Below are 22,987 nucleotides of genomic sequence, written 5' to 3'. Positions count from 1 at the left end.
CTTCTTCGGCAAAGTATTGCCATAATCTCATATTTAAACTCGTTTTTTTAATGCCAATTTACAGTATATAATTCAAACAAACCAGAACTGAAAATTGCAATTACAGTTCAAGGGTTATTCCATTCGTGTAACTTACATTCCCTTACAATCAAGAATTCAACATACATATACATAAAAAGAAACTTCTTTTCATGACAAGAGTTATAACTCTAATAAAAGAACAAGTTGTCATTTTCATGCCTATTGCTCATACACAGAAAGCATAACCATTTCTTACATATAGCACATTAACATGAAAGGGAAAATCCATAGTTTTTATAAGAAAAGAAAAAAAAAAAACAAATCAACATAGTGAAATCTTAACTTCTCAAACCATCTTTGCTTCTGCTTCATTCAGACATAATTAAGGTAAGAAAAACAGTAACTCTGCTCTGTTCAAACTTCAGATTACTCTCAAGTGTCAACTAGCCTCGTGGAGGAGGGCTAAATATGTAACCAGTTTTGGGGTTTACATTTGGTCCTGGATCATTATAATCCATTATTTCAATCATCTCCCTTGATGTATCTGCAAATCCCTGCTAGCCAAGAATTAAAAACACCAATTTTAGCTCCTAAAAATTGTAAATAAAGACTAGAAAAACCGACCTCCAATTGAGCAGTGGCTTCTTCAAACTCAACAGTCTCCATCAATTTCCTGCCGAATCCTAAGAAATGACAACAACAAAAAAGAAAGTATATAAGACTAAAAAACAAACAAAAAGAAAAAAAAATCAAATAAAAACAGATTCCTACAAAAGGCCAAACAAACAAGGTAATACCTCGGGAGAAGGAGAGAATCAAAAGCATTGAAAGAAGTAGTTTGAGAAACCAAGAACGACCCATTATTTCTTAAGCAATCCTAGGAAATGGGTAGTCCTGAACGAAAGAAAAGATAGTTTAACAGGCTTTTGTTGAGAGTTTATAGGAAATAAGGAAACCGCTAAACTTCAGCTTTCAGGTTTTTCAGCTTCTTCAGATCCCCAATGAAAGGGCTTTAATGGCATATTTTTATCTCAGTATGCATTGAGTGAGTGCGTAATAATAAAGTGGAAACTGCCATTGTTTCTTGAAGGGCCACTTTGTTCTGATTCCGTTTTATTTTCGAAGGCTTTGGCTTTGGACTTTGGAAAAATTGAAACTGCCTTTGTTTTTTCTGCAAGAAAATGAGGTTTCTGTTTTGTATCATGTTTTTGTTATTAAAAAAAATTAATATTATGAATAATTTTTAAATTATATTATAATATTAAATGTGATATCTAAATTTTAAAAATTATAATATATAAATTATAAATCTGATAATTAATATGATATTTAAATTATAAATTTTTATTATTGTTAATTAATTTTAAGTTTAATACTTAATATGATATTAAAATTAAAAGTTTTTTTTATCGTCTTTTTTAAATTTATCGAGCGATAGACTTTTTCTATATCCATTTACACATGATGAGACTCATTAAAATGATGTTACTTCGTATTTAATAAATATTTAATTTTTTATAATTTTATATTTAGATTGGATCCCTCTACTTATAATCAATTTATTTTAAGTTGAATACTTAATAAATATTATATTAAAATTTTTAAATTTTAAATATTATTTTAAATATTTCGATATAATTTAAGAAGTATTCATAATATTAACCTTTTTTTTAGCAATAATTGTAGCCTAGATTGAAGTTATTAAATTTTAGATGACTTATATATATATATATATATATATATGTTGCTGAGAATAGAGTTTGCTGGAAGTGGACTTTGGGCAATTGGATTACCATTGGACCACAAATATTGAAATGATTTTCCTATCTCAATCAAAGTTTAATTTGGTATATAGAAACATGTTGGATTCTTTGCTAAATAATAATGATGTAAAAAGAAAAACAAAACAAAACAAAATAGATGATACAGGCATGCACCCTTTCAAGCTTTAATCATGGCAAGCTTTAATCATGAAAACCATTAACCCTTTGCTAGTCATTTCCCTCTATTAACCAATTACACAATTTTATGCGTGATTTACATATATATTTTGGCTATTTAATTAATTTTTTACAAAAAAAAAAATCATAATTTAAAAATAAAAAATAAATTATAAATGTTGATTTAAATTTCAAATGGAATGTTATTTTTTAATAAAAATAATCACATAAATTAATTTAACTAAAATTTTGATATATAATTATATATAATGCATGTGTTGACACATGTGAAAACTCCATACATGAACGTCTACCATGTGAAGGAGGGGTGATAATAATTTGGTTCGAATCGGATTCGATTCGATTTGATTTTTTTGAATATTATATAATATTATAAAAATTAAAAATTTAATCCGAATTCGAATCGAACTTTCATTCGATCTATATTAAATCGAATTAAATTTTATCAATTAAGTTTGATTTATTGGTTTTTAATTTTTTATATTATTTTAATATAAATTTTTAATATATTTAAGTAGATTTTGAAATAAAATTATTTATTTTATTTTATAAAAATTTAAAAAATATATCAAAACTAAAATATATATAATTCAATGGTTTGATTTTTTTTTCATCTTTCGATCCGAAATCCAATCTGAATCTAATATATATACTTAATATCTAAATTTGATCCGAATTTAATAAATATATATATATATATCTGAATCGAACACTACGATTTCAAATTAATTTTTAAATTTTTCAACATTTTTTCTCACCCCTAATGTGAAGTGAAATAGAAGTATCACATGTGCCATTAAGGCCAAGGAAAAGTTAAGGGTAATATTTTACATATTTTTATAAGGTTTTGTGATCAAGATACAAATTTCATCTTCATTTCGAGGACAAGTTTTTTAAATTATTCTCAAGTTAATTAGACTCTAAGTTGTGCTTTACGAAGACATGAGTTTGAAGAAGTGGAAGTTCAATTTAGGTTAGCTTATTTTTACTTAATTTTTTTTATCTATGATATACTTTGGCAGCCACATCAGTAATTTTTACATTTGGCTTAAAGCATACACTCTATTTGTATAAAAAGCCAAGTAATTATCTATGAAGTACATATATATATATATATATATATAATGGTAAGGATGTGACCTTGTTTGCAAATCACTTTATTCTCTACTACTCTATTTTTCGTTTCCTTCACTTGCTTTTTTTAAAAAAATATTTTATTAATTTGAGTGTTAAAATATGTTTTAAAATGAAATTTGAAAAATGTAAGTGATATATATATATATATATATATATATATATATATATAAGTTAGGTTTCATTCGACTGAATAATGGGTAGGCAGACAAGTTGGCTTTGTGGAAGTTTTGCTTTTCAGGTAAAGTAAAGCTTTCAATCTCCACTTTAACTAAATGGATTCTTTATTTAATTATTGTTTTTGGTTAGATAAATACAACTATCAACATTACATGGAACCAATAACATATTCTTTGTTCATTTCCATTAGAAAATAATAATAATAATAATAATAAGATAAATTTAAAAGTTCTCTTTGAATAAAAACAAGGTGAGAAGGAAAAAAGATTAATTGGAACAAAAAATTATTATTATTTCATCTTATTTTATGATTCAATTATGCAATTAAAAAAGTTGTTGTGAAAGTTTAATTTTTTAGATTTTTTTCATGAATTCAATTTCACGAAAGTTTAAAAAATTTTAATGTGACTTAACTATAATCACAAAATTTCAACTGATATCAATATAAATAACGTTAAAGCATATGATAATTTTAAGTAACCGAGTTCTTAAATCATAATTGTTTCTAAGGAAGAAATTAAATTAATGTGGATGAAACTTTAGCTAAAGGGTAGTCATCGAGAACTTCTTATAGTTTGGATAATTTAGGGAACTGATCTTCTTGACATGGAAAGTACCAGCCAGAGAATAATATTATAAGCTTAGAGTTGACTTCAGAATCTCAAATCCCAATGATTAATTAGCTGTACTTTGTAAAGACACTCAAATTTATTAATCTTAAATATAACTAATTAATTAGAGCTTCGATTAAATTAAAGCATAATAAAATAAATTGGCATGCCATATTTTAGCATATTAGAATCACAAATGATAGAAAGGAAATAGTTAAATAAAATCGACTTTGATTTTATTTAAGAATGACGTGGACTAATTTGATAAAGAAGACGAAATAATGAATTAAATTAGAAAAGTGGGGTCGAGTATTATATTAAGTGGGCCAAGTATTATACAATAATGGTATCAAAAATATTTTTGGGAGGGTGATGGTTCTTACCTATTTTAGTGACCAAGGCCTCCACATCTTGGTTACAAGGTCATCGGCACTCAAACATGGTTCAAAGCAGAGACAGGCACACCAACTCAGCTAACCCTGTTCTCACCAGACCAAAAAAGTGAATCAACAAGCTAAACTGTTCAAAAGAGCTCATTTGTCAGCCCTCCCACCATTGGTTTCTCGGCAGTTGGAGCCTTGGGGCTCTCATTATCATGCCAGACAGCAAGAAGGTTGAACGATTGGTTGCCCCCCATCCTAGTTTATGCTTAAAAGCGCATGTTTAAAAGATAGTACATTTATGTATATATGGTTTGTTTATATGTGGCTAGAATCATATCTAAGAAGATGCTTGTGGCTGTGAATCATGCCCCTAGCTCTATTTTTTTTTTCATTTATTTAGTTTAGTCCAAATTTTCCATGCATGGTGTTTGATAATGATTTAGCAAGAATCATGAAACATGGCACGCGTTTTCAAACTCTAAACCAGGACATTAGACACTAATGAAAATGGTGATTCGAGATAGTGGCCCTTTTCCACAAGTTATAATTAGATGAATTTAAACCCAGGAGGAATGAACCAGTTGATTTGGTCAAGTGTGATTGATGATGATTCCATGTGAAAATGTGAGGTCCGAATCATGTATAGCAGATATCAGAACCAAAACCCAAATATCTATTGGCAGATGCAGAAAGTGGCTAGAACTCAACAATTGCATTACCTGAACGAAGTTTCCTTATAATTTATCAGATTCAAGTTCATCAGCAACATATATATGACCCAAAATGAAATATCAAAACAAGGAGGGAAAAAAACTACCAATATACTTGATAGAAATGAAGCAAAGAGACAGAAAGAAGGAAGGGGTAAACAAGAGAACAGCCAAGAGTATTAATAGCATCACATGCTTTGGGTCCCATAAGCAGCTCATGGCTCATGTAGTAGCCATGTTTTTTTGCTGGCCTTATCTATTAAAACATAGTTATTCGATTTTGTTGACTTAAAATCAAGGCTTAAGGACTTGTTTCTAAGGTTGTTCAAGCCTGTCTTTTTCTTTTAAAGGGCAATATAGTATTTGATCTGATTTTTCTTTTGGCTGTGATTAGAACTGGGTATTATATTACTGATTAGAGGAAAACAAAAAGAAAAAAGAGAAAAGAAAGCAACAACAGATAAGAAAAGAAAGGAAAACTTTGTGATCAACTTTATCCCTTTTGGTGCTAGTTGTTTGGATTCTATGGTTATGGAAAGGGAAAGGTGCTTGGCCTTTTCTGATAAGAATTCAAGTCTATCTGCCAAAGGGCCCCCATGGACTTTTCAGTTTTCCCAAGTTGCGCACAATTTCTATTCTAGCTTGAACACTTCCTCAACCAATCCCATCCAAACTTATTTATGTGAAGCTGAGCAGATTATTGTACCTGCTCCTTTGGCTTCATTCAATTCGGTTTACCTGTACTGCTGGATTTTAACACACAAACAATAACTAACAACTTCGATCCAATCGTTTGCAATTGATGCATGCTTCGAACTAAAGAGAAATAGCATAATGGCAGTGACACTGGATTCTATAACAATTCATGAGAATCAGAGAATCTGCTTTCATTCATACATGAGAATCTACGTCTTTAAAAAAGAAAGTACATAAGATGCTTATCATGGCAGTTTAAGGTAGATTGAGCAAACATTACCCAAGACTTGAAGAGAAGAAGAAGATTAACTTCAGTTCCCAATTTTATTTAAATACAACTGGGATTATGGTACAGAAACTTACTTTGTCCTACCTCTCACCATTTCATATATATTTATGTACAGAACTCGCAAACCATCTAACCGAAAACAAAACAAACAAGAAAAACTGCTCATACCGTCTTTGGCAAATAAAAAAGGAACCCAAAAAAAAGAATAATCAGTTTCTACTTAGCTAAACGCTCTGACTTCAAAGGATATGACGGGAACTCTTGTTCTGTTCTCCTCAGTTGGCCTGCTTTGACAGTTGGTTATAAAGAGGTGATGCTGAATGAATATGACCCAGCAGCTAACAAGTTGGACTGTATTTGCATAGAATAATCAATACCACCAGGCTGTATACAACACCATAAACCAATTAAAAGTCATAATTTACACAATTATGAGCTCTCATGGAAGTTTATTGACCTAGACAATGCTGCAGGATTTGCCTGCAAGACTGGAGAGGCTTCAGGAACCTGATTCCTTTCTTCACCCTTTGATTGAAATGCTTTGAAAAGTCCTCCACCACCTATTGAATCAGATTTATCATTCTTAATGCCAAGTGTAGCCCATATAGAACTCCTCGCTGCTTCTTCCGGATCATCGATCCTCAATGTTTTCGGAATCCAAAGGCATCTCTCAACATTTTTTTCCTTTACCGGTTCCTCTTCTCCAGAGTTGCTAGATTTGCCCATGTTCTCATCTCTTGAATGTTTTCCCAAGGTCGGGGAATTAGGACAAGAACTTGGGGCTGTTTGCTTCGGAGAGGGAGGCTGAGGAAGCCAAGGGAAATTCCATGTGCCTGGTACAGTACAACCCCAGTAAGCAGCCGCAGGATAGAAAGGCATAGGAAAGCCTGGAGGGCAGAAAGCAGATGGAGGGACAGGAGAGCTCCATTGAGCTGAATTCCACGGGTAAGGCCAGGGAGCCCCAGGAAAGCATGGCATCTGAGGTGGAAAACCCTGATAATTCCGCATTTGATCTTGTGACCCAGCTTTACCTGCCTCATCCTTTGAAATTGGGACAGATGATCCATTTGACTGCTCAACCCCATTTTCTCCACCTCTACGAGAAACAGGAATCTTTAACTCCTCAGGCTTATGAAACCCATTTTGTGTGGTATTATGCATTGTTTTATCTGCAAGGTTCAAAACAGAAGCCATTGATTCACATAGGGGTGTGTCTGAGCCAAAGGTGAGAACAGTACCATTAGCTTTTAGTGCCGGATGGTAGGCTCCATTAGGAATGTTGGTATGGGCATTCTGCAGGGCTTCGGAGGCAGTTACGTGACGGTAGTGAGAAGCTGAACTCTTGTTCTTGCGGCGTCCAGCGCCCACAGGTACATTCCTCATGGTTCCACCAGCTGTCCAGTATCTCTGGCAGTTCTTGCAAAAGTGTCGGGGTTGATTGACATTGTAATTGTTGAAGTAACAAAACTTGGTATCCATGCTGTTGCAGCGAGGGCACGGAAGAATTTTGTCAGGTTTCTTCAAGGTTCTTTCTTGTGGATTACTTGTCTCACTTTGTTCCTCTTCTGTTTTTGAAGTTTTAGTGATCTCCTTCTCAACAGAAGGTGTTTTAGGGTTGTCACTTGCTCCAGAGATTGTCTCCAAATTTGTAGACTCTCCAGAAGTAACTGGAGGAGCACCATCATCCTGTTTAGATCCATCCTCCTTTCTATCTCCAACTTCCTGTTCAATGTCTGTTGTTTTATCTCCCACAGTGTCCTGAATAATTTGTAGGGGAAAAATAAGCATGAGAACTAAAAAGAGTAGAAGAAAATGTTTACTGTACTTAAAAACAAAAAATAAGTTTTAGACAACTAGAAGGTACAAATCATATCAGAAGTAACTGCATTTTCTTTCATTTCTTGTATTTGCTATGTAGAGAACCAGTTTGACACCAATAGCAACCACAGCATTCTGACAGCTATAATAGAAATTACACCATAGAAGTTGCTTAAGAACTTAAGAATTCATAGAATGTTAAGCAAGGCTCAAAACTCTTCTACTAGCTTTGTCAATGCCAGGATTCAAATATTCCTAATGTATGGTTATGTAACCAAGATAAAGGGAAGTGGCCAAAAAAATCAAGATAAAGGGAAAAAGAATCCTGAAAAGATATCTTGCAACAAAAATTAGGATCATAATGGCTGCAAAGAAACTAGAAATTTCATTTAAGTTTGTATGTATGATTTCTTGGTAATCAGCATGATTACTATGGAAACACAGGAAATTTAGTAGGGCCAAGAAGCAGTTAAAACTGATAGTTACTTTCTTAAGGAATGAGGAGTAAATGTCTGATTCCAGAAGATTGAGCTTTCACTAGATCAGAAAGCTAGCATAACATAAAATACTCATTCAGTATGGTAAGGAACGTAAAAGTACAGGAAACAAAAGAAAGCAGTGGTAAGGGACAGATTATGATATTTGTTTAGACTTTCAATGCTGAGATCCTAACCATAGCATATACTCCTCATAAAATTCAGAGAAAAGAAATCCAGAAAACATTTCTCACAAGCTATAAAAGTCAACTAGATGTAACAACCGCAAATCGTCATATGACTTAATTCAACTGAAAAAGAAAAAGGTAGGGGGCTATCAAGCTAAACTATAAATTTCAACGAAGGTAGCCAGAAATTTTTCCTAGAAAAATGAAAAGTGGCGAAACAGTGAATAAGATCCCGAAACCAGTATCCAAAACGATAGAGGAAAAGAAAAGTACCCTATTAAATGCCAAAAATTTAGCAGTCAGGCTGTAAGCTACTACTAACTTCTTTAATTATGCCAATCTATGAACACAGCCAACCAATCTAAAAGCAAATAACCAAGATTTTATTGTGAATAATTGAATTATGCCCAAGAAAACAGTTCTAGGAAACCAATCTTAACTTCCAAAAACCTCAACTTTACTTAAACTAAGAACCAAAATTTAACCAATCCCCCAATAATCAAACATCATTACCTTTCAAAAGCCAACCATTTGTATAGCAAAAACCAAGAACCAAAGACAAACCCATTTTTTATTTCCATATTCTCAACAATGGGTGTTCTTCAAAATTCCAAAAAAATATATATTTCCTTACCTTTTCAGCTTCCCTCTCTGCCCCTTTATTTTCCTCTGGTGAAGAATTTGTAGAACAACAAAGATCTTGATCTTGATCAATATTATCATTGTTGTTGCTATCATCACCACAAGTAGCGCAAAAGTTAGCTGACGTTGTTGATGCTGCTGCTGCTTTTGGAGATTTCTCAGGCAAAGGAATCGTTTTCCCAAATAATTTGATCGCCGGGTCTTTTGGTTCCGACATTTTGTTTCCTTTGTTTTCTCCCTGTTTGTGCTTTTCTTTTTCCTTTTTTTTTCTCAAATATAAAATTTTTTCTCTAAATCTTCTGCCAAAACAAGATAAAACTGAAACTTTCTAGAGAGAGAAAGTTTTGTAGAAAAAAAAAAAGAAGAAAGAGATAAAAGAGAGAGAGAAACTGATCTGACACGTTTGAGCTGCTTGTGTTGTTGTATTAATTTTTTGTTTTGTTTTTGTTTGTTTTAACGTTTCGTCATAAGAAAAAAAAAAAAAAAAAGGTGCGTAATCGTTGTTAGTCCCTTGGAGTCTACGTTTTTTTATCGATTTAGGCAGGTGGGTGCGCCACGTCAGATTAAAGAAAAAATTTTCAGCCACAAGTTCCCTTTGTGGTCTTAAAAGATCTTTCTCTTTCCTCTTTTTGATTTATTTTCCTCTTCCGATCACTTTTTGCAATATCCTAATCAGCAATTATTTTCTTTTATTTTTTTTTTCTTCTACCCTGTTTTTTCCTCTAAACACTTTTTTTAAATTAATATCATATTTTATCTTTTAAAAAAATAGTTTTCTTTCAATTACTCGCCAAAACTTTAAACTAATAGATCAACCAAATTCAAGTTCAAGAATTTAATTTATTTCAATTAAATTAAATTAAATATTATATTACTATTGTATTATTAATGAAATTAAAATCTTAATTAATAATCATGTACTTTACCCCATTATAAGCTTTATATCAAACATTCAAACCTTTGATATTGTCAACTATAAAATCTTTTTTTTTTTTGTTATTTGTGGTTGACATTGTAAGTTGGCCCATAGCTCAACTTTCTAGTCCTTTCTTATCTTTTTCCATGGCTCATTAGGTTAGTGGTTGTGATATATCCTACATGAGAGATAAATAAAGTTTTAAATACCATCTTGAAGGTGAATTTATTTTGTTTATTAATACATATTTGAAATTTTCAAACTTAATAGATGACTTAGGTATGTTAAATGTGGATGAGGTGCGACCAAAATCAACCATCATAACCTAACAAAATTAAAAGAATATCTTACTTTTCATATATCCATTTGTTAAGCATTTTAAAATAAATAAAAATTTTCACAATTTTAAGTTTCATTATTTATTATTTCCTACCTTTTTTTTATTTCTATATTATTTTTTAATTTAATATTTTAAAATTTTTAAAATTTTAATCCCAAAAAACAAGTACAAAATACATATATCATTCATAACTTAGACACTAATATTTCATTTGAATAATAAATAAAAAAAATTTCATCATACCATCATATTATTTCATCATTTAATTTTTAAAAGTTTAATTCAAAATAATATAATAATGTAATAAACAAAATTTCATCAATCAAGACTTAAATCAATTGAAACAAATTCATAAGTCAATAATTCCTTTATTAGTAATTCCAATCTTTTCTCTCCAAATAACAAAAAAAAATTATTTTGTCTTAAAAATAATAATAAAAACCAGCCTTTGTCAAGCATTATCCGATTTTTTGCCGAGTTTTTAAAAAATGGTCCGGCGAAGAAAACCACAGGAAGTATTCTTAGAAAAGTACTAAACCCATAGAAATAGAAATCCACGTCACCGTCCGATTTCAAAGCAGCAGTGAGACGGGCCCCACCAACTATTCTGAGGCCACATATTTTTGCCACAGCAGCACCATATTCTTTCGTGGACCTCACCTCCAAAAGTAATTGACCCTCCCTCTATGTGCTCACACGTGTCCAATTGTGAAAATAATTTTCCTTGTTTTATTTATTTTGCAAAATATAAAATAAAAAAGTAAAAAAAAAAAAGTGCAAATGAAGAATCTCTCTTCCGGTGGCTGAGCATTTTTCCTTGTTAGGTGGAGGAGCGCTCCATAGTTGACACGTGTGACCCGACAAAAAGTTACAGCAGATCTTTTTCTACCTTTACACGTGTGATATTTTTATTTGGTGAAGCAAATTAGGGCAATTAAAAAAGTAAATAAAGGCTAGCCCGACACCTAGTTGACACGTGGAAAAGTTTTTTAAATAATCATTTGATATGAATTTTTATATTATTTTATTTTATAACACCATTTCTTGATTATTTTTTCCTTTTGTTTCTTGACTAATTATAACACTTACTAAATGTTGAAAAAAAGAATATTGTTGACACAATATTTTAATTTGAAGTCTTTTTTTAATAATTAATTATTTTATTAAAAATGCTAAATTTATTTGAATTTTTTAAAAAATTCATATTCATTGACAATGATTTTTTGAACTCCATTTTTAAATTAATACCCTTAAGTATACACTAAAAATAAAAAATACATATATGTAATAGTCTCTTAATTTAATATATAAAAAAATTTTACAGAAACATTTTTAATACTTCATTATGAGAAAAAAAAAATTTTTTTCTCTAGTGCCTATATCATCAAAATTTTGGTAGCCAATGTTGGATAATTCGAATTGTTCGGTGGATTTCCTAGTGGATAAGCCTTTTTTATCCTGTAAGACCTTTTTTTTTTAATTTGAAAATGAAAGAGCTATTAATAGCCCAAGTTGATCTCATGGATCACTAGTAATTTGAGACCAATTTCAACAACTGGCCCATTTCTTGTGCTCACTAGCCCATTTTCATGACCTTTTAGCCCAAAATATGAAGCTTTAGTTTCCCAATGTCTATCAAACTATAATGGCCTTAAAGCCCAAATCTAAGGAGTGAGTTCTAACCGCTTTGGGTTTAGCTTCAAACCAATCAATTTAAACTTTCAAAATTTTTAAAACTAAATAACGTCCATGATCCTAAACTTTGAACCGTCTATCATTTTGATTCTTATATTTTTCAAATATTTTTTTGTTAGTCTCCACACTCCTAAAGCCATAACGTTTTGGGTCTTCTATAATTGAACCATCAATTCAAACGCTAAGTGCCTAGCTTACCGTTGATATCATTAATGTCACGATGGATGTAATAGAAACGGGTTGAGTCAATATAATAAAAAAGTTAAATTTAAATTTAATTTAAAATTTATTATTTAAAATTTGATTTAAAATTTAAAACTTAAATTTAATTCGAAATAAAAATTAAATTATTTGAATTTATTCGATTAAGTTCATTTATCAAATAAAAAATAAGCTCAATTATCATATTTAACTTTAAGTTCGATTATTTATTTTCGCATTCAAGTTTAAATTCACATATATATATATATATGAGTGAAATAGTAACTTTTAAATTAAAATAATAAAAATATATATTAAAATATAAAAATTTGATTAGACTCGTGGATATTTAAATCGAACATTAAAAAGTTTAAACTCAATTCGTTCAATAAATCAAGTTGCTCAAACTTTACTCAATAATAATCAAATCAAATTTAAATTTTATCCAAATCAAATCTAAATAATTTATAAATATTGATATATTATTTACACTTCTAATTAATACTTTTTTTTTGTATTTTAAATATAAATGCTAAACGTCATATGCACATAGTATAGTGAACAACATTTTAACTTCGAGGAATATTACTCAAGCAAAACATAAGTTTAACTTCATTAATGCTATCAAAACGTTTAAGCACAAAGTGGTTAATTTACCTTTTAGCTAGAAGTAATAATGGTTTAAATCGAATTGGATTTAATTCAAATTTTTAAGATAATATATAATATTATAAATTTTTAAATTTAAATTTAAATTTGAATTGATTTATTTTTAAAATTGATTCATACTAAATTTTATCGATTTGATTTGATTTATTGATTTTTAAATTTTTAAATTTTTAAATTTTATTTTTATATATTATTTTAATTTTAATATATTTAAATAGATTTATATATAAAATAATTAATTTTATTTTATAAAAATTTAAAAATATAAAAATTAATAAAAATATATAATTTGATATGATTTTTTATTTTTATACTTCACATCACGATTCAAATTTTAATCTAAACTTAATATAAGTATTTAATATTTAAATTTAATCAAAATCAAATTAAAAAAAATTCTGATCAAATTAAATATTATATTTTTAAATCAATTTTTAATTTTTCCTTTCTTTTTTCATCCCTACTTCTAGTCATGGCTCAAAGGCCCTCTCATAATGTCAACGTCCTCTCTCATACGACATCGATGGCTCCAAAAAGGAGTTTATTTTCCATGCTTTTCTTCTTTCTTTGAAAGTACCTACCTAGTGGGCGTCTAAAGTAATGGACTTTTGAGTATTGAATTGATTTGAAAAGACGTTTTGGAAAGCAAATTGTAGGATCATGGGAAAACGAATGGAAACACATTAACAAAGTGTCTAAGGTAAAATCATAATTTGATTGAAATATTGGAAAAGTTAATAGGCAATGCGGCATTCCAAATATTTTTTTCATGTGGGAGAAATATAGAAGTGGCCTATCATTTTCCTTAAAACAACTCTTTTTCCTTCATTCTCCACCTAGCTTTCAAATATAAAATATGGTCGGTATTTTTTACATTTATATTTATATATATAATATAATCATAATATTTTAAAATTTATCTGAATTTAATATTTTTTTTGAAATGATTTTAGAAATGCATTTTCTCATATTAATTTGATATATTTAAAATTTTATTTTTAAAACACTCTTCAAAATAATTGAATTTTAATTAATAAAATAAATTATTTTTTTATCAATTGAATTAATTAATGTTGATAGTCCATATTGGTTTTTTTATAGAAAAAAAAAATGTCATATTTCTTAGAAAGAGAACAAGAAGCATGTGATTATCCTTCTTTCAATCTTCAATCATGGTTTATTAATGAGTTTTAATTTCCTTTCTTTTTTTCTTGTTATTAAAAGCTTTATTGCCTTTCACATACTTTTGATGGTTATCTTGATCATATAGCTCACTCTCTCTTAACACAGGATATATTTAGTAATCATTGAAATGCTGTTTCAACTAAAAAACCTATGGCCGGAAAGGTGAAAATGTCCTTTGATTTAGTTAAAATAAGTCATCATATCATACACTAAAAAAAAAAATCAACATGTTGTAGATTAAATCTTGTTTTTAGCATAAGAATCACCTTTGTTTTCATGATAACAAATCAATTTTATTTATGTTTTCCTTAGTGGAACCGATATATAAATTTTTAAATCAATTCAAACAAGTTTTATTTACGTTGCATTTAGCAAATTTATGAAAAATTATTTTTTTATAATTTTTTAATAAATTTGATTTTATTTCAACAAACCAAGAAAGGAGGAAACTTTCTTTATCACTTAGTTAATATTATTGGTTTTATTTATGTATTTGCCAACTCAATTTTCAAATTTTGTGGTTGCCTTGCATTAGGGTTTAATTTGAAAGACTTTTGTTGTACAAAGGTCATTCAAGCTTATCAAAGATTGGCTATGGCTTAACGTAAGTCACATGCAACTTTAATTTTAAATAATAATTTTTCAAACTTTCTAACTATAGTCAACTTTGTTGGTATTGACTTTAATTAGATTTTTTTTTTGTTTTTATATTCGAAGTTGTTCGAGACTGAATTTATCAAGTTTGAAAAGTAATATTTTATTTTTGAGGAATTCCCCTTGAATTCTTTTCTTTTATTTTTATTTTGCATTAGCTTGATTAAAGCAAAGTATAATTTTTTTTAATATCAATTAAATGTAATAATGTTAATTTTGATTAAATTTTAATTTAAAAATACTTGAAAACTTACAAATAAAATTGGCAGAAACTATCTGCTAATATAATGTTCTTAAATTAAAATATATTTACTATGAAATAAACATTAAAGCTTTGCCAATAAATTGCTTAAATAATCATGATAAGGAGATAAATTGAATTATAGAAAATTTTGAATTAAATTAGCACATCAAATAAACATAAAGTATAGAGTATAAGATTAAATTAAAAAAAAAAATAATGAAATCCCAAACATCAAACATCCTAAAATTATTTTCATTTTATGGTAAATTCAAGTTTTAACCTAAATGAAAATTTTTTAGTTTGAATTCATGAGAAAAATGATAGAAGTGAAAAAAAAGAAGAGTTGAGAATTAATTTTTAATCTTAAAAAGGAAAAAGAAAAAGAGATGGTGCACCAAAGCCCATAGAATACCCCACAAAATCATGAAGACATGATAGGAAACTCTCTTCCCTAAAAGAAAAGCAAAATCCCAAGCCCATTGTAATAATCAAAAGCCCACCAAAAAAAAAAGGAATGGAATTCTTTTTCATTTTTTTTCTTTAAAAGTGCATGACCCTTCCTTTTTCAACAAAAACAAGCCAAATATTGCTCAAGAATATTTTGTGATAAAAGAAATAAGGCAAGAAGTTAAAATGAAACATTTTTTTTTAAAAAATTAATAATTATTTATATTTTTGATATTTTATTGTAACTAATTAAATTTTAAAAATTTTTATTTATAATTAATTCCTTTATTTAATTAAATTTTTAAATATTTATTTTTATTTAATTAAGATTTTGATTAGATGAAAATAATTAATTATTTTTTTAATAAAAGTTAAATTGATAAAAATAAATATTTAAAAATTTAATTGATTTTACTTTAGCCAATAATTAACAATGTCAAAAGGTTGAAAAAGACTCTTGCTTTGTCCTTTTCTATCTCGTCTCTCTCTCCCTCTCTCTCAACAGCCGATTAGCCGGCCTTTCTTAAATTAATTCAATTTCCATTCTTCTTCTGCTCCTTATAATTCAATCTCAAATCTCACTTTGGGATTGAAATTTTCCTTTTTTTTTTTTAAGGAATTTAATCAATTGGATACTAATTAAATCACCTGATCTTGAGGTGGAAATAATAAAGTTATTTCCTTGTTAAATTTTTATGAGGTGGGTTTGATCTCGATTTGCAGTTTGGTTTGGAGGAAAATTGATAGAGATTCAATTTTTCTTTATTGGGTTATCTTTATTTTTGGATTTAAAATTCTGGGTTTGATTTGAAATGGTCTATTTCCATAGCTCAATCTCAGTCTGCAACTCGGTTGACCAGGCTTCTTCAGCTACAAACATGGCAAATTCTGTGAATTCAAATGATTTTGTGATGAACTTCAAATCACCATCATCATCATCATCATCAAGGAACAACTTTTACAAGAAACAAAAGGTATTCAATTCACCAAGTTGCTTAAAAATTCCATCTTGTGAAAGATCAAGATCTGCTGCAATTGATGTTCTCATCTTAATTGCTGTAATTGCTGCTTGTGGATTCTTGTTGTTCCCAACTATAAAGTGTATATCTTTGAAATTGATTGAATTCACTGGAGCTGCCATTTATTTGGTTAAAGAGGAAATTATGACAGCTCCAATGATATATGGATCTATAGCACTTGGTTTTTTTGGTGCTGCAATAGCTGCTTGGATTTTGCTTCTGTGTGCAACTAGGAAATGCGGGAATCCTAACTGTAAAGGGCTTAGGAAGGCAGCTGAGTTTGATATTCAGTTGGAAACTGAGGAGTGTGTCAAGAACTCCAGTACTTTGGTTAAATATGGTGTTAAAAAAGGACTTTTTGAATTGCCACGGGATCATCATAAGGAATTGGAGGCTGAGCTAAAGAAGATGGCACCAGTCAACGGAAGAGCAGTGCTTGTGTTTCGAGCTAGGTGTGGATGTTCTGTTGGCAGAATGGAGGTTCCAGGACCCAAGAAGCAAAGAAAGATCAAGAAATAGGATTTTGGGATATGATAGAGAGAGGAATTACAGCAATACAGAAAGTAGTCATAATGCAGAGAGGTGTGTCTTCTCTGGTTAGTTTAATCAGAAGCTATGTTGTCTTTAATTAAGCTCTCATGACAATAAGTTGTAAGGATTATATACAGTTGGTTATAGTGGAGAATATAAGAATCCTTACTTTCATTTGTTTAATCACTATTTTATGGTAATTTACGTCTTAAAAGCTGACGTGTTGAGTTCTTAGTGTTGTGATTTCTTTTATGTAGTTATAGTTTCTAGAATTTCCTTTTAATCGATTATGGTGATGATTGAAGTTTGAAACTTTGTAGGTACTAGATTATTATGCCTTTTGTTTAATAATTTGATTAGTGGTGGTGTTAAAATATGAGAAGAAGGTTGTTAAATATTTTCTTTTGCGATGTTGATTATTATGCTTAAGGTAAATATTCAACTAAACTTACGTTAGAGTGCTTGATTCTGCAAAATACTAAGTAGTAACTTTTTTTGCGTACCACATAGTCCATGGTGTTGCATGTTTTTCCTTATGGAAGTCTGTGTTTCAAATTAATTGAGACCACAGGAGTGAGGTATACTTTATGGCTTAACTACAGGGTCTTTTGAATCTCTCTTCGTCTGTTTTACTGACAACATATCTGTTTATTCTGTTGATGCCAATAATAGAAACAAGATTCTTCATCTGTTGTCCTATGTATGATCAATCCTCAAATGCTTGCAACATTTCCAATTTCTATTTGATAGATCTGAACTCTTTCCGGTAATTCTGGCAAGAATTGAGGAGTCTTAGGTTGTACTCTTTTGTTTATCCTTGCTAAAACTTCATGCTATGTTACTTATCTTTGGTAGGAAGTATAAGACTTTGCCTACATTTTGAGCTTCATGGTAGTATTTCACAAATAATAATAACTTGGTCTAGTGATTGAGAGAATTATAGCTCATAAGTTTCCTGAACCAGATATTTCCTGAAGGTTAAATGTCTCTTGTGATATCTCATCTGGTATTATCTGCTAAATCTTAATGTTCACTTGTTGTGTAAGTTGGTAGAATATATTCTTTTCTACTTGATTAATGTGTGAATATCTCATCATATCAGTGCAGCAATTGCACTCTTAATATCTTGCTCTTCTCTTATTATCACATCTAAATCCATCTTCCATGGTTTTCAGTGAGTTACATCTCTTATGATGGATCTCCATGTAAAAAAACCGATTCTTATATTGCTTATATTTTCCTTTTTACTGTCACTTAAGATTTTTCTATTATACTAAAAGCGCCTTTCCTTGTGTTGGAATTTACTCCATTAAAGTGAGAAAGGGCAAGATGAACAGCATGATGATATATTGTAAAGGTAATTTCAGTTGCTTCCTTTCATTTCTTCCCTTTTATGGATCATCGCAATTTATTACTCTGTTTGTAGTCCAGCTGGTTCTTATCAGTTTAAGCTGTGAGCTATGAGTCTGGAACCAAAATTCAAAGCAGTAAGACATTTAAATCTCATTTTACGTTTTACCTAATTTTCTTTCAGCATTAGAGGATAAATGGATTTTGCTTTATGTTTTGGTTTAACTATGTTTCAACCTTGTGGTTGTACGTATTGTGTTTATCATTTCTTTTTATCTGGATGAGAGTCATTAATCAGTGTTAAATTTGCTAAATTGTAAATATCTGTTAATTAAATTGGTCAACTTGGTATAGGGCTTTCAAGATCCTATCTGATTTCGTTTAGCTAAGATATTACTGAATCAAACAACCAAAACTTCTAAAGGTAGACCACAAAAGATATGGATTCAAGTAATAAGAAATGATACGAGGATTAAAGAAGTAGATGAAAAGGTTGTTTTTTATAGAAACGTGACACAAGAAGATTCAAAACTATAACCTAACATGATTCTTTTTTTAGGCCTTTTGTACAGCCAATCCCAGAGTTATGGAATATAAGGCTTAGTTTATTATTATATAACTGAATCAAATGACTTGATGGATTAGCAAAGCCCAAGTGTGGCTTACTTTTTTTTTTCCCTTCTGGGCTATCATATGACAATATGAACTGGATTAATGCAAAAATTAAGGCTTGGAAATTAGATAACCTGAGTTGAGCTGTCATCAGTGTTAACACCAGAAAGCTCTTAGTTATTATATGATTTATTGACTAAACCTTGGTAATTCCATGTTAGTTATGTTTGTTCATTGCATGCAACACTGGAATTTTTTTGTCTAAATTGATTTGGAACATACTCATCCAAGAAATTCTTTATCTCATAAAGTAGGGGAGATACAGAAGTGAATGGAATGTTGAAGCTTTATCTTTATACTTAATTGCTTGAATGCACTGTACTTCATAAACATTATTTTTCTTTGTTAAAGCTTCTCAATTGAACAGTGGCTATTGTTGGCCAATGAAGTGGACAGAGTCAGAGTAAATCCTTGAATCTTTAAGGTAGGAAAGGTAGATATTTGGTGAATTTTGGTGCTTATTTCATTATTTATTTGTATAGTACTTCCCTCTTGAATCCTATTGTACATTCTGCTTTCAAATTTTAAACTTTTTCTACCTTCCCCTTTTGATTCAGAACGCTAAGCGTAAAACATGATGCACCATACCTCTCTGTATTCATTTAACATAGGCGTTGCTAGAAGTTCTCAAATTGATGAAAAATAGGCAGAGTTGAAAGCACTGCATTGCCATTTTCATAGGTTTGAGTGCTCCTTACTACAAATTTTTACGGAGTTTTGAAAGGCCGCAAAACTGTGGTAAATGACTAAAGGCTTCATTTGGCTACATGGTGGGAAGGAGGGGGGGGGGGGGAATCCCACCGTGCTGTGATGTCGTTTTATGACTGGACCCCTATGGGTCCAGTCATAAAACACAGCTGTGGCACGGTGGGAGTCCCTTTCACCATACCGTCAAATGAAGCCTAAGTGGTAATGGTACAAGTATTCTGCTTATGCAAAGTCTATTCAGAAAATCCGCATACCAACTATGGGCCAATCCTTTAAAAGGAAGTTTTTCTCTCTCCTGAATACCTTGATCATACTTGATCATTGTAAGAAACTCTTATGTTTAGATAATTAATCAGTTAATGTCTGTTCCATGCCTCCTTATTCACCTTGTGATTTGGGAGCAGATGCCAAGGATCGGATGAGAAGTAGTGCTCAGGGAATTGCACGAAACAGATGCTACTTGCTCTTATAACAACTAAAGTAGAGTTTTGTTACAAGATCTTACTTTTTCTCCATGGCTGTTGTATTTAGTTTGTACTTTAGGCTGGTAGCTTCTCTTTTCTATTGCTTTTTTTTTTTTTAACAAAAAAAGCTGCAACCTGGAAATAGGAGAAGGGCTACGTGAACTGTATCAACCAATTAAACTAAGCTCTGATGCTCTTTTTCTATTGCTTTGCTTTCAGGCTGATAGTACAAGAATAAAGAATGATGGTGATGGAACACTTCAGACAAGCCCGAACCCAAGCTCTTTCCAATCTCGCATTTCCCTGTCAAAGTCAAAGGTTTTGGCTAGAATTTGGCAAATGGATGAAATCCCAGGCTTAAAGTTGCTTTTCTTGAAGTTGTTGTTATTAGCACCTAACCTAAAGATTGGAACCAAAACTAGGATCTAGTTTTCTCCTTTCAGCTGGAAAATCAAATGTTTTGTTAGTGATGGCTTTTCATAAATTTAAGATCAGCAGTCATGGAACAAAAATGGACTCAGTTCCAAATTCAATCATAGAGCATAAATTCCAAGTTTTTAGAGGATCAAACATATCCATGACATTGCTGGGATGAGCAGTACTTGCATGATTCGATCAGTACACTTAATCATCATCATCATCATCATCATCATCATCATCAGATCATAATTAAAATTTTTATCGTAGTATCAGATCATCGCATGACCTAGAGGTTTAAGCCTAAATAATGCGTCAAAAAAGCACACTAATAAATAAATAAATAATTAAATTTCCTTTCATCTATTTACACTATAGTCCCCTTTCTTCAAGAGCAAAGAATGAAAAAAAAATACATTTAGCTTAAAAGAAAAGAAAAAAACTGATTTATTTCAGTTGCAATCCATGTCTGTTGCTGAAGAGTCATCTCCATCAACTTGACCCGCATCAGACTGTTCCGGTTCCCCACCCGATCCCGCAATAGCAATCAAACTCGCCAAACTAGCCACAGCTAAAACCGATTGTACAAATCCTAAACCAATCTCCCTACCTTCAAAAGTTCCCAAACCACCGCTACCGCCTCCGCTTTCAGCCTCCTCAGAAGGCATCAAAAACCGACAAACCGGGCATGACCCGTGAATCCCCAGCCACTTCTCAACACAACCCGAATGAAACACGTGCTTGCATGGCATCTCCCTAGCTTCTTCGTCTTCTTTGAACGCTTCCAAACAAATAGAACAATCGATACCACTCCCTTTTACTTTTATCCTCGGCATAGCTTCTATGGAAGCCTTCGAAGCGGGGGCAGGCCCGGGTTTATTGTCCTGGCCGACGCCGACTCCACCGCTGCCAAGGTGGACCACGACGAAGACAACCAGAGGAGGCTCTTGGGATTGGGTAGGAATGTCCGCCATGTGAGTGCAGGGAGATCGGGAAAAGAAACAGATAAAGAAGAATTAAACTTTTTATGGACTAAAAATTGGGAGGAAAGAGAAGATTTTATAGAGGATTTTGGGGGAGCAAGTTCTGGAAAGTTCCGGAAAAATGTAGATTCGAGGATGTTGATGATGTCGTATGAGATTACGTTAAAACGCTGTTAGAAGTTTCCGTTTCATCCGAAAAAACCAGGAAAGATATGGTGACGCGTCAAAGAAGATGACATGTCAGATATTATGTAAACCAAAAGAAATTCAATTTAAAGACAACTCTTTCTTTTGGTTCAAATTATGCAAACGATATTTCTACTCTATTGTTTTCGAAATTGGTTTAATAGTTAAAAACATTTGAAAATATATCAAAAATTTAATTTTGAATTAAATCTCTCTTATTTTTTATTTATATTTGAGTTTTGCCTTCTTGATGTAATAAAAAAATATTTATATTCTATTATAATTATACTTGTATTCTATTACGCAAACAATATTTGTATTTTATCAAAATTTAAAATTTAATCATTTTATTATAATTAATATAAATGCATTTTTTATATTATTTTGATTTAATAATTTTAGTTTAATTATTAATTTTATAAAATTTTTGTCGATAAAAATGTTGACATAATCATTTATTTGACGATATAGATATTAATTTTATTAATGTGATAACTTAAATAGATGAAATTAATTATTAAATTATATAAATAATTATTGTATTCATATAAAATTTTAATTTTAATTTTTTTAATATAAATTATAAAAATCTTATCTTTAGTACAAATTAAATTTAATAATATTTATCGAATTATTAATACCATCAATTGCTCTCTTTAAAATTAGTTAACGTAACCATTAATTTTTTAGAAAAATAAATGAAAATTCAAAAATTCTAATTTTATTAAAAATTAAAAAAATATATATATTATTTTTAAAATAAAATTTTAAAATTTTTTGGGAAAATTCAAAAAATTGAAAATTAGTTTTATAATTTCGAAATCTAATTTTGAAAAAATTCTAGAAATATTATTTTTTATAAAATCAAAAAATTAGAAAATTATTAAATTTAATATTTTAAAATTCAGAAAAAATTTTAGATAATTAAAAATTTGGAATTTTAAAAAAATTAACAATTATGATTTTTTCCAAAAAAAAAATTAAAATATTAAAAAATTAAATTTAAAAATATGGAAAAATTCTAAAAAATCTTATATTTTTTAATATTTTTAAAAATTTTTAAAAATATTTTAATTTTTAGATATTTTTCTAAAAAATCAATGATCACAAGAACAAAGTTAAATAGAGTAATTGATCGTATTAATAATTGGATCAATATTATCAAATTCAATTTATACAATGTCGGGATTTTTATGA

General features: G+C 29.9%; 3 protein-coding genes and 2 long non-coding RNA genes across 7 annotated transcripts; 2 read left to right on the top strand and 3 right to left on the bottom strand.

The window, feature by feature from the left end:
• Nucleotides 1-100: 100 nt before the first annotated feature.
• LOC149511850 (uncharacterized) lies at nucleotides 101-1,196 on the bottom strand. The gene is made up of 3 exons (XR_016333259.1): nucleotides 819-1,196; nucleotides 646-704; nucleotides 101-575 (listed from the first exon to the last, which is right to left on the bottom strand). It is a non-coding gene; the product is annotated as an uncharacterized LOC149511850 (long non-coding RNA).
• A 4,787-nt stretch (nucleotides 1,197-5,983) lies between these two features.
• LOC111316700 (cyclic dof factor 1-like) lies at nucleotides 5,984-9,577 on the bottom strand. 2 transcript variants are annotated; one of them, XM_022918765.2, is made up of 3 exons: nucleotides 9,102-9,500; nucleotides 7,224-7,743; nucleotides 5,984-7,154 (listed from the first exon to the last, which is right to left on the bottom strand). In XM_022918765.2, the coding sequence occupies exons 1-3, from the start codon at nucleotides 9,324-9,326 to the stop codon at nucleotides 6,415-6,417; spliced, it is 1,485 nt and encodes a 494-aa protein (XP_022774500.2). In that variant the 5' UTR covers nucleotides 9,327-9,500; the 3' UTR covers nucleotides 5,984-6,414. The 2 variants fall into 2 exon arrangements, with proteins under 2 accessions (XP_022774500.2, XP_022774499.2); XM_022918764.2 differs by having other exon boundaries at nucleotides 5,984-7,743; nucleotides 9,102-9,577.
• A 6,347-nt stretch (nucleotides 9,578-15,924) lies between these two features.
• On the top strand, nucleotides 15,925-17,244 carry LOC149511849 (uncharacterized). Of its 2 annotated transcripts, XM_022918761.2 has the most exons (2): nucleotides 15,925-16,160; nucleotides 16,290-17,244. In XM_022918761.2, exons 1-2 carry the CDS (start codon nucleotides 16,156-16,158, stop codon nucleotides 16,996-16,998), a joined length of 714 nt encoding a protein of 237 aa, XP_022774496.1. In that variant the 5' UTR covers nucleotides 15,925-16,155; the 3' UTR covers nucleotides 16,999-17,244. The 2 variants fall into 2 exon arrangements, with proteins under 2 accessions (XP_022774496.1, XP_089609543.1); XM_089753417.1 differs by having other exon boundaries at nucleotides 15,931-17,244.
• Nucleotides 17,245-18,361: 1,117 nt separating this feature from the next.
• LOC111316697 (uncharacterized) lies at nucleotides 18,362-20,774 on the top strand. Its single transcript, XR_016333100.1, has 3 exons — nucleotides 18,362-18,497; nucleotides 19,384-19,456; nucleotides 20,145-20,774. It is a non-coding gene; the product is annotated as an uncharacterized LOC111316697 (long non-coding RNA).
• A 178-nt stretch (nucleotides 20,775-20,952) lies between these two features.
• Nucleotides 20,953-21,663, bottom strand: LOC111316699 (E3 ubiquitin-protein ligase MPSR1-like). The gene has a single exon (XM_022918763.2). It carries the CDS (start codon nucleotides 21,593-21,595, stop codon nucleotides 21,074-21,076), a length of 522 nt encoding a protein of 173 aa, XP_022774498.2. The 5' UTR covers nucleotides 21,596-21,663; the 3' UTR covers nucleotides 20,953-21,073.
• Between the last annotated feature and the right edge of the window lie 1,324 nt (nucleotides 21,664-22,987).

This window comes from Durio zibethinus, chromosome 24, assembly GCF_047325235.1.
Source record: "Durio zibethinus cultivar Kanyao isolate XHJ-2024 chromosome 24, ASM4732523v1, whole genome shotgun sequence".
Taxonomy (NCBI): Eukaryota; Viridiplantae; Streptophyta; class Magnoliopsida; order Malvales; family Malvaceae; genus Durio; species Durio zibethinus.
This window is presented reverse-complemented; position numbering and strand designations above follow the sequence as displayed.

What these genes read in the sequence shown, in the direction of transcription:
- LOC111316699 (XM_022918763.2), bottom strand. Translation starts at nt 21,595, where the DNA reads ATGGCGGACATTCCTACCCAATCCCAAGAGCCTCCTCTGGTTGTCTTC.
- LOC149511849 (XM_089753417.1), top strand. Translation starts at nt 16,273, where the DNA reads ATGGTCTATTTCCATAGCTCAATCTCAGTCTGCAACTCGGTTGACCAG.
- LOC111316700 (XM_022918764.2), bottom strand. Translation starts at nt 9,326, where the DNA reads ATGTCGGAACCAAAAGACCCGGCGATCAAATTATTTGGGAAAACGATT. An exon ending in CAGAGAGGGAAGCTGAAAAG is followed by an intron (nt 7,744 to 9,101) that starts GTAAGGAAATAT and finishes CAAATTATTCAG; the next exon opens with GACACTGTGGGAGATAAAAC.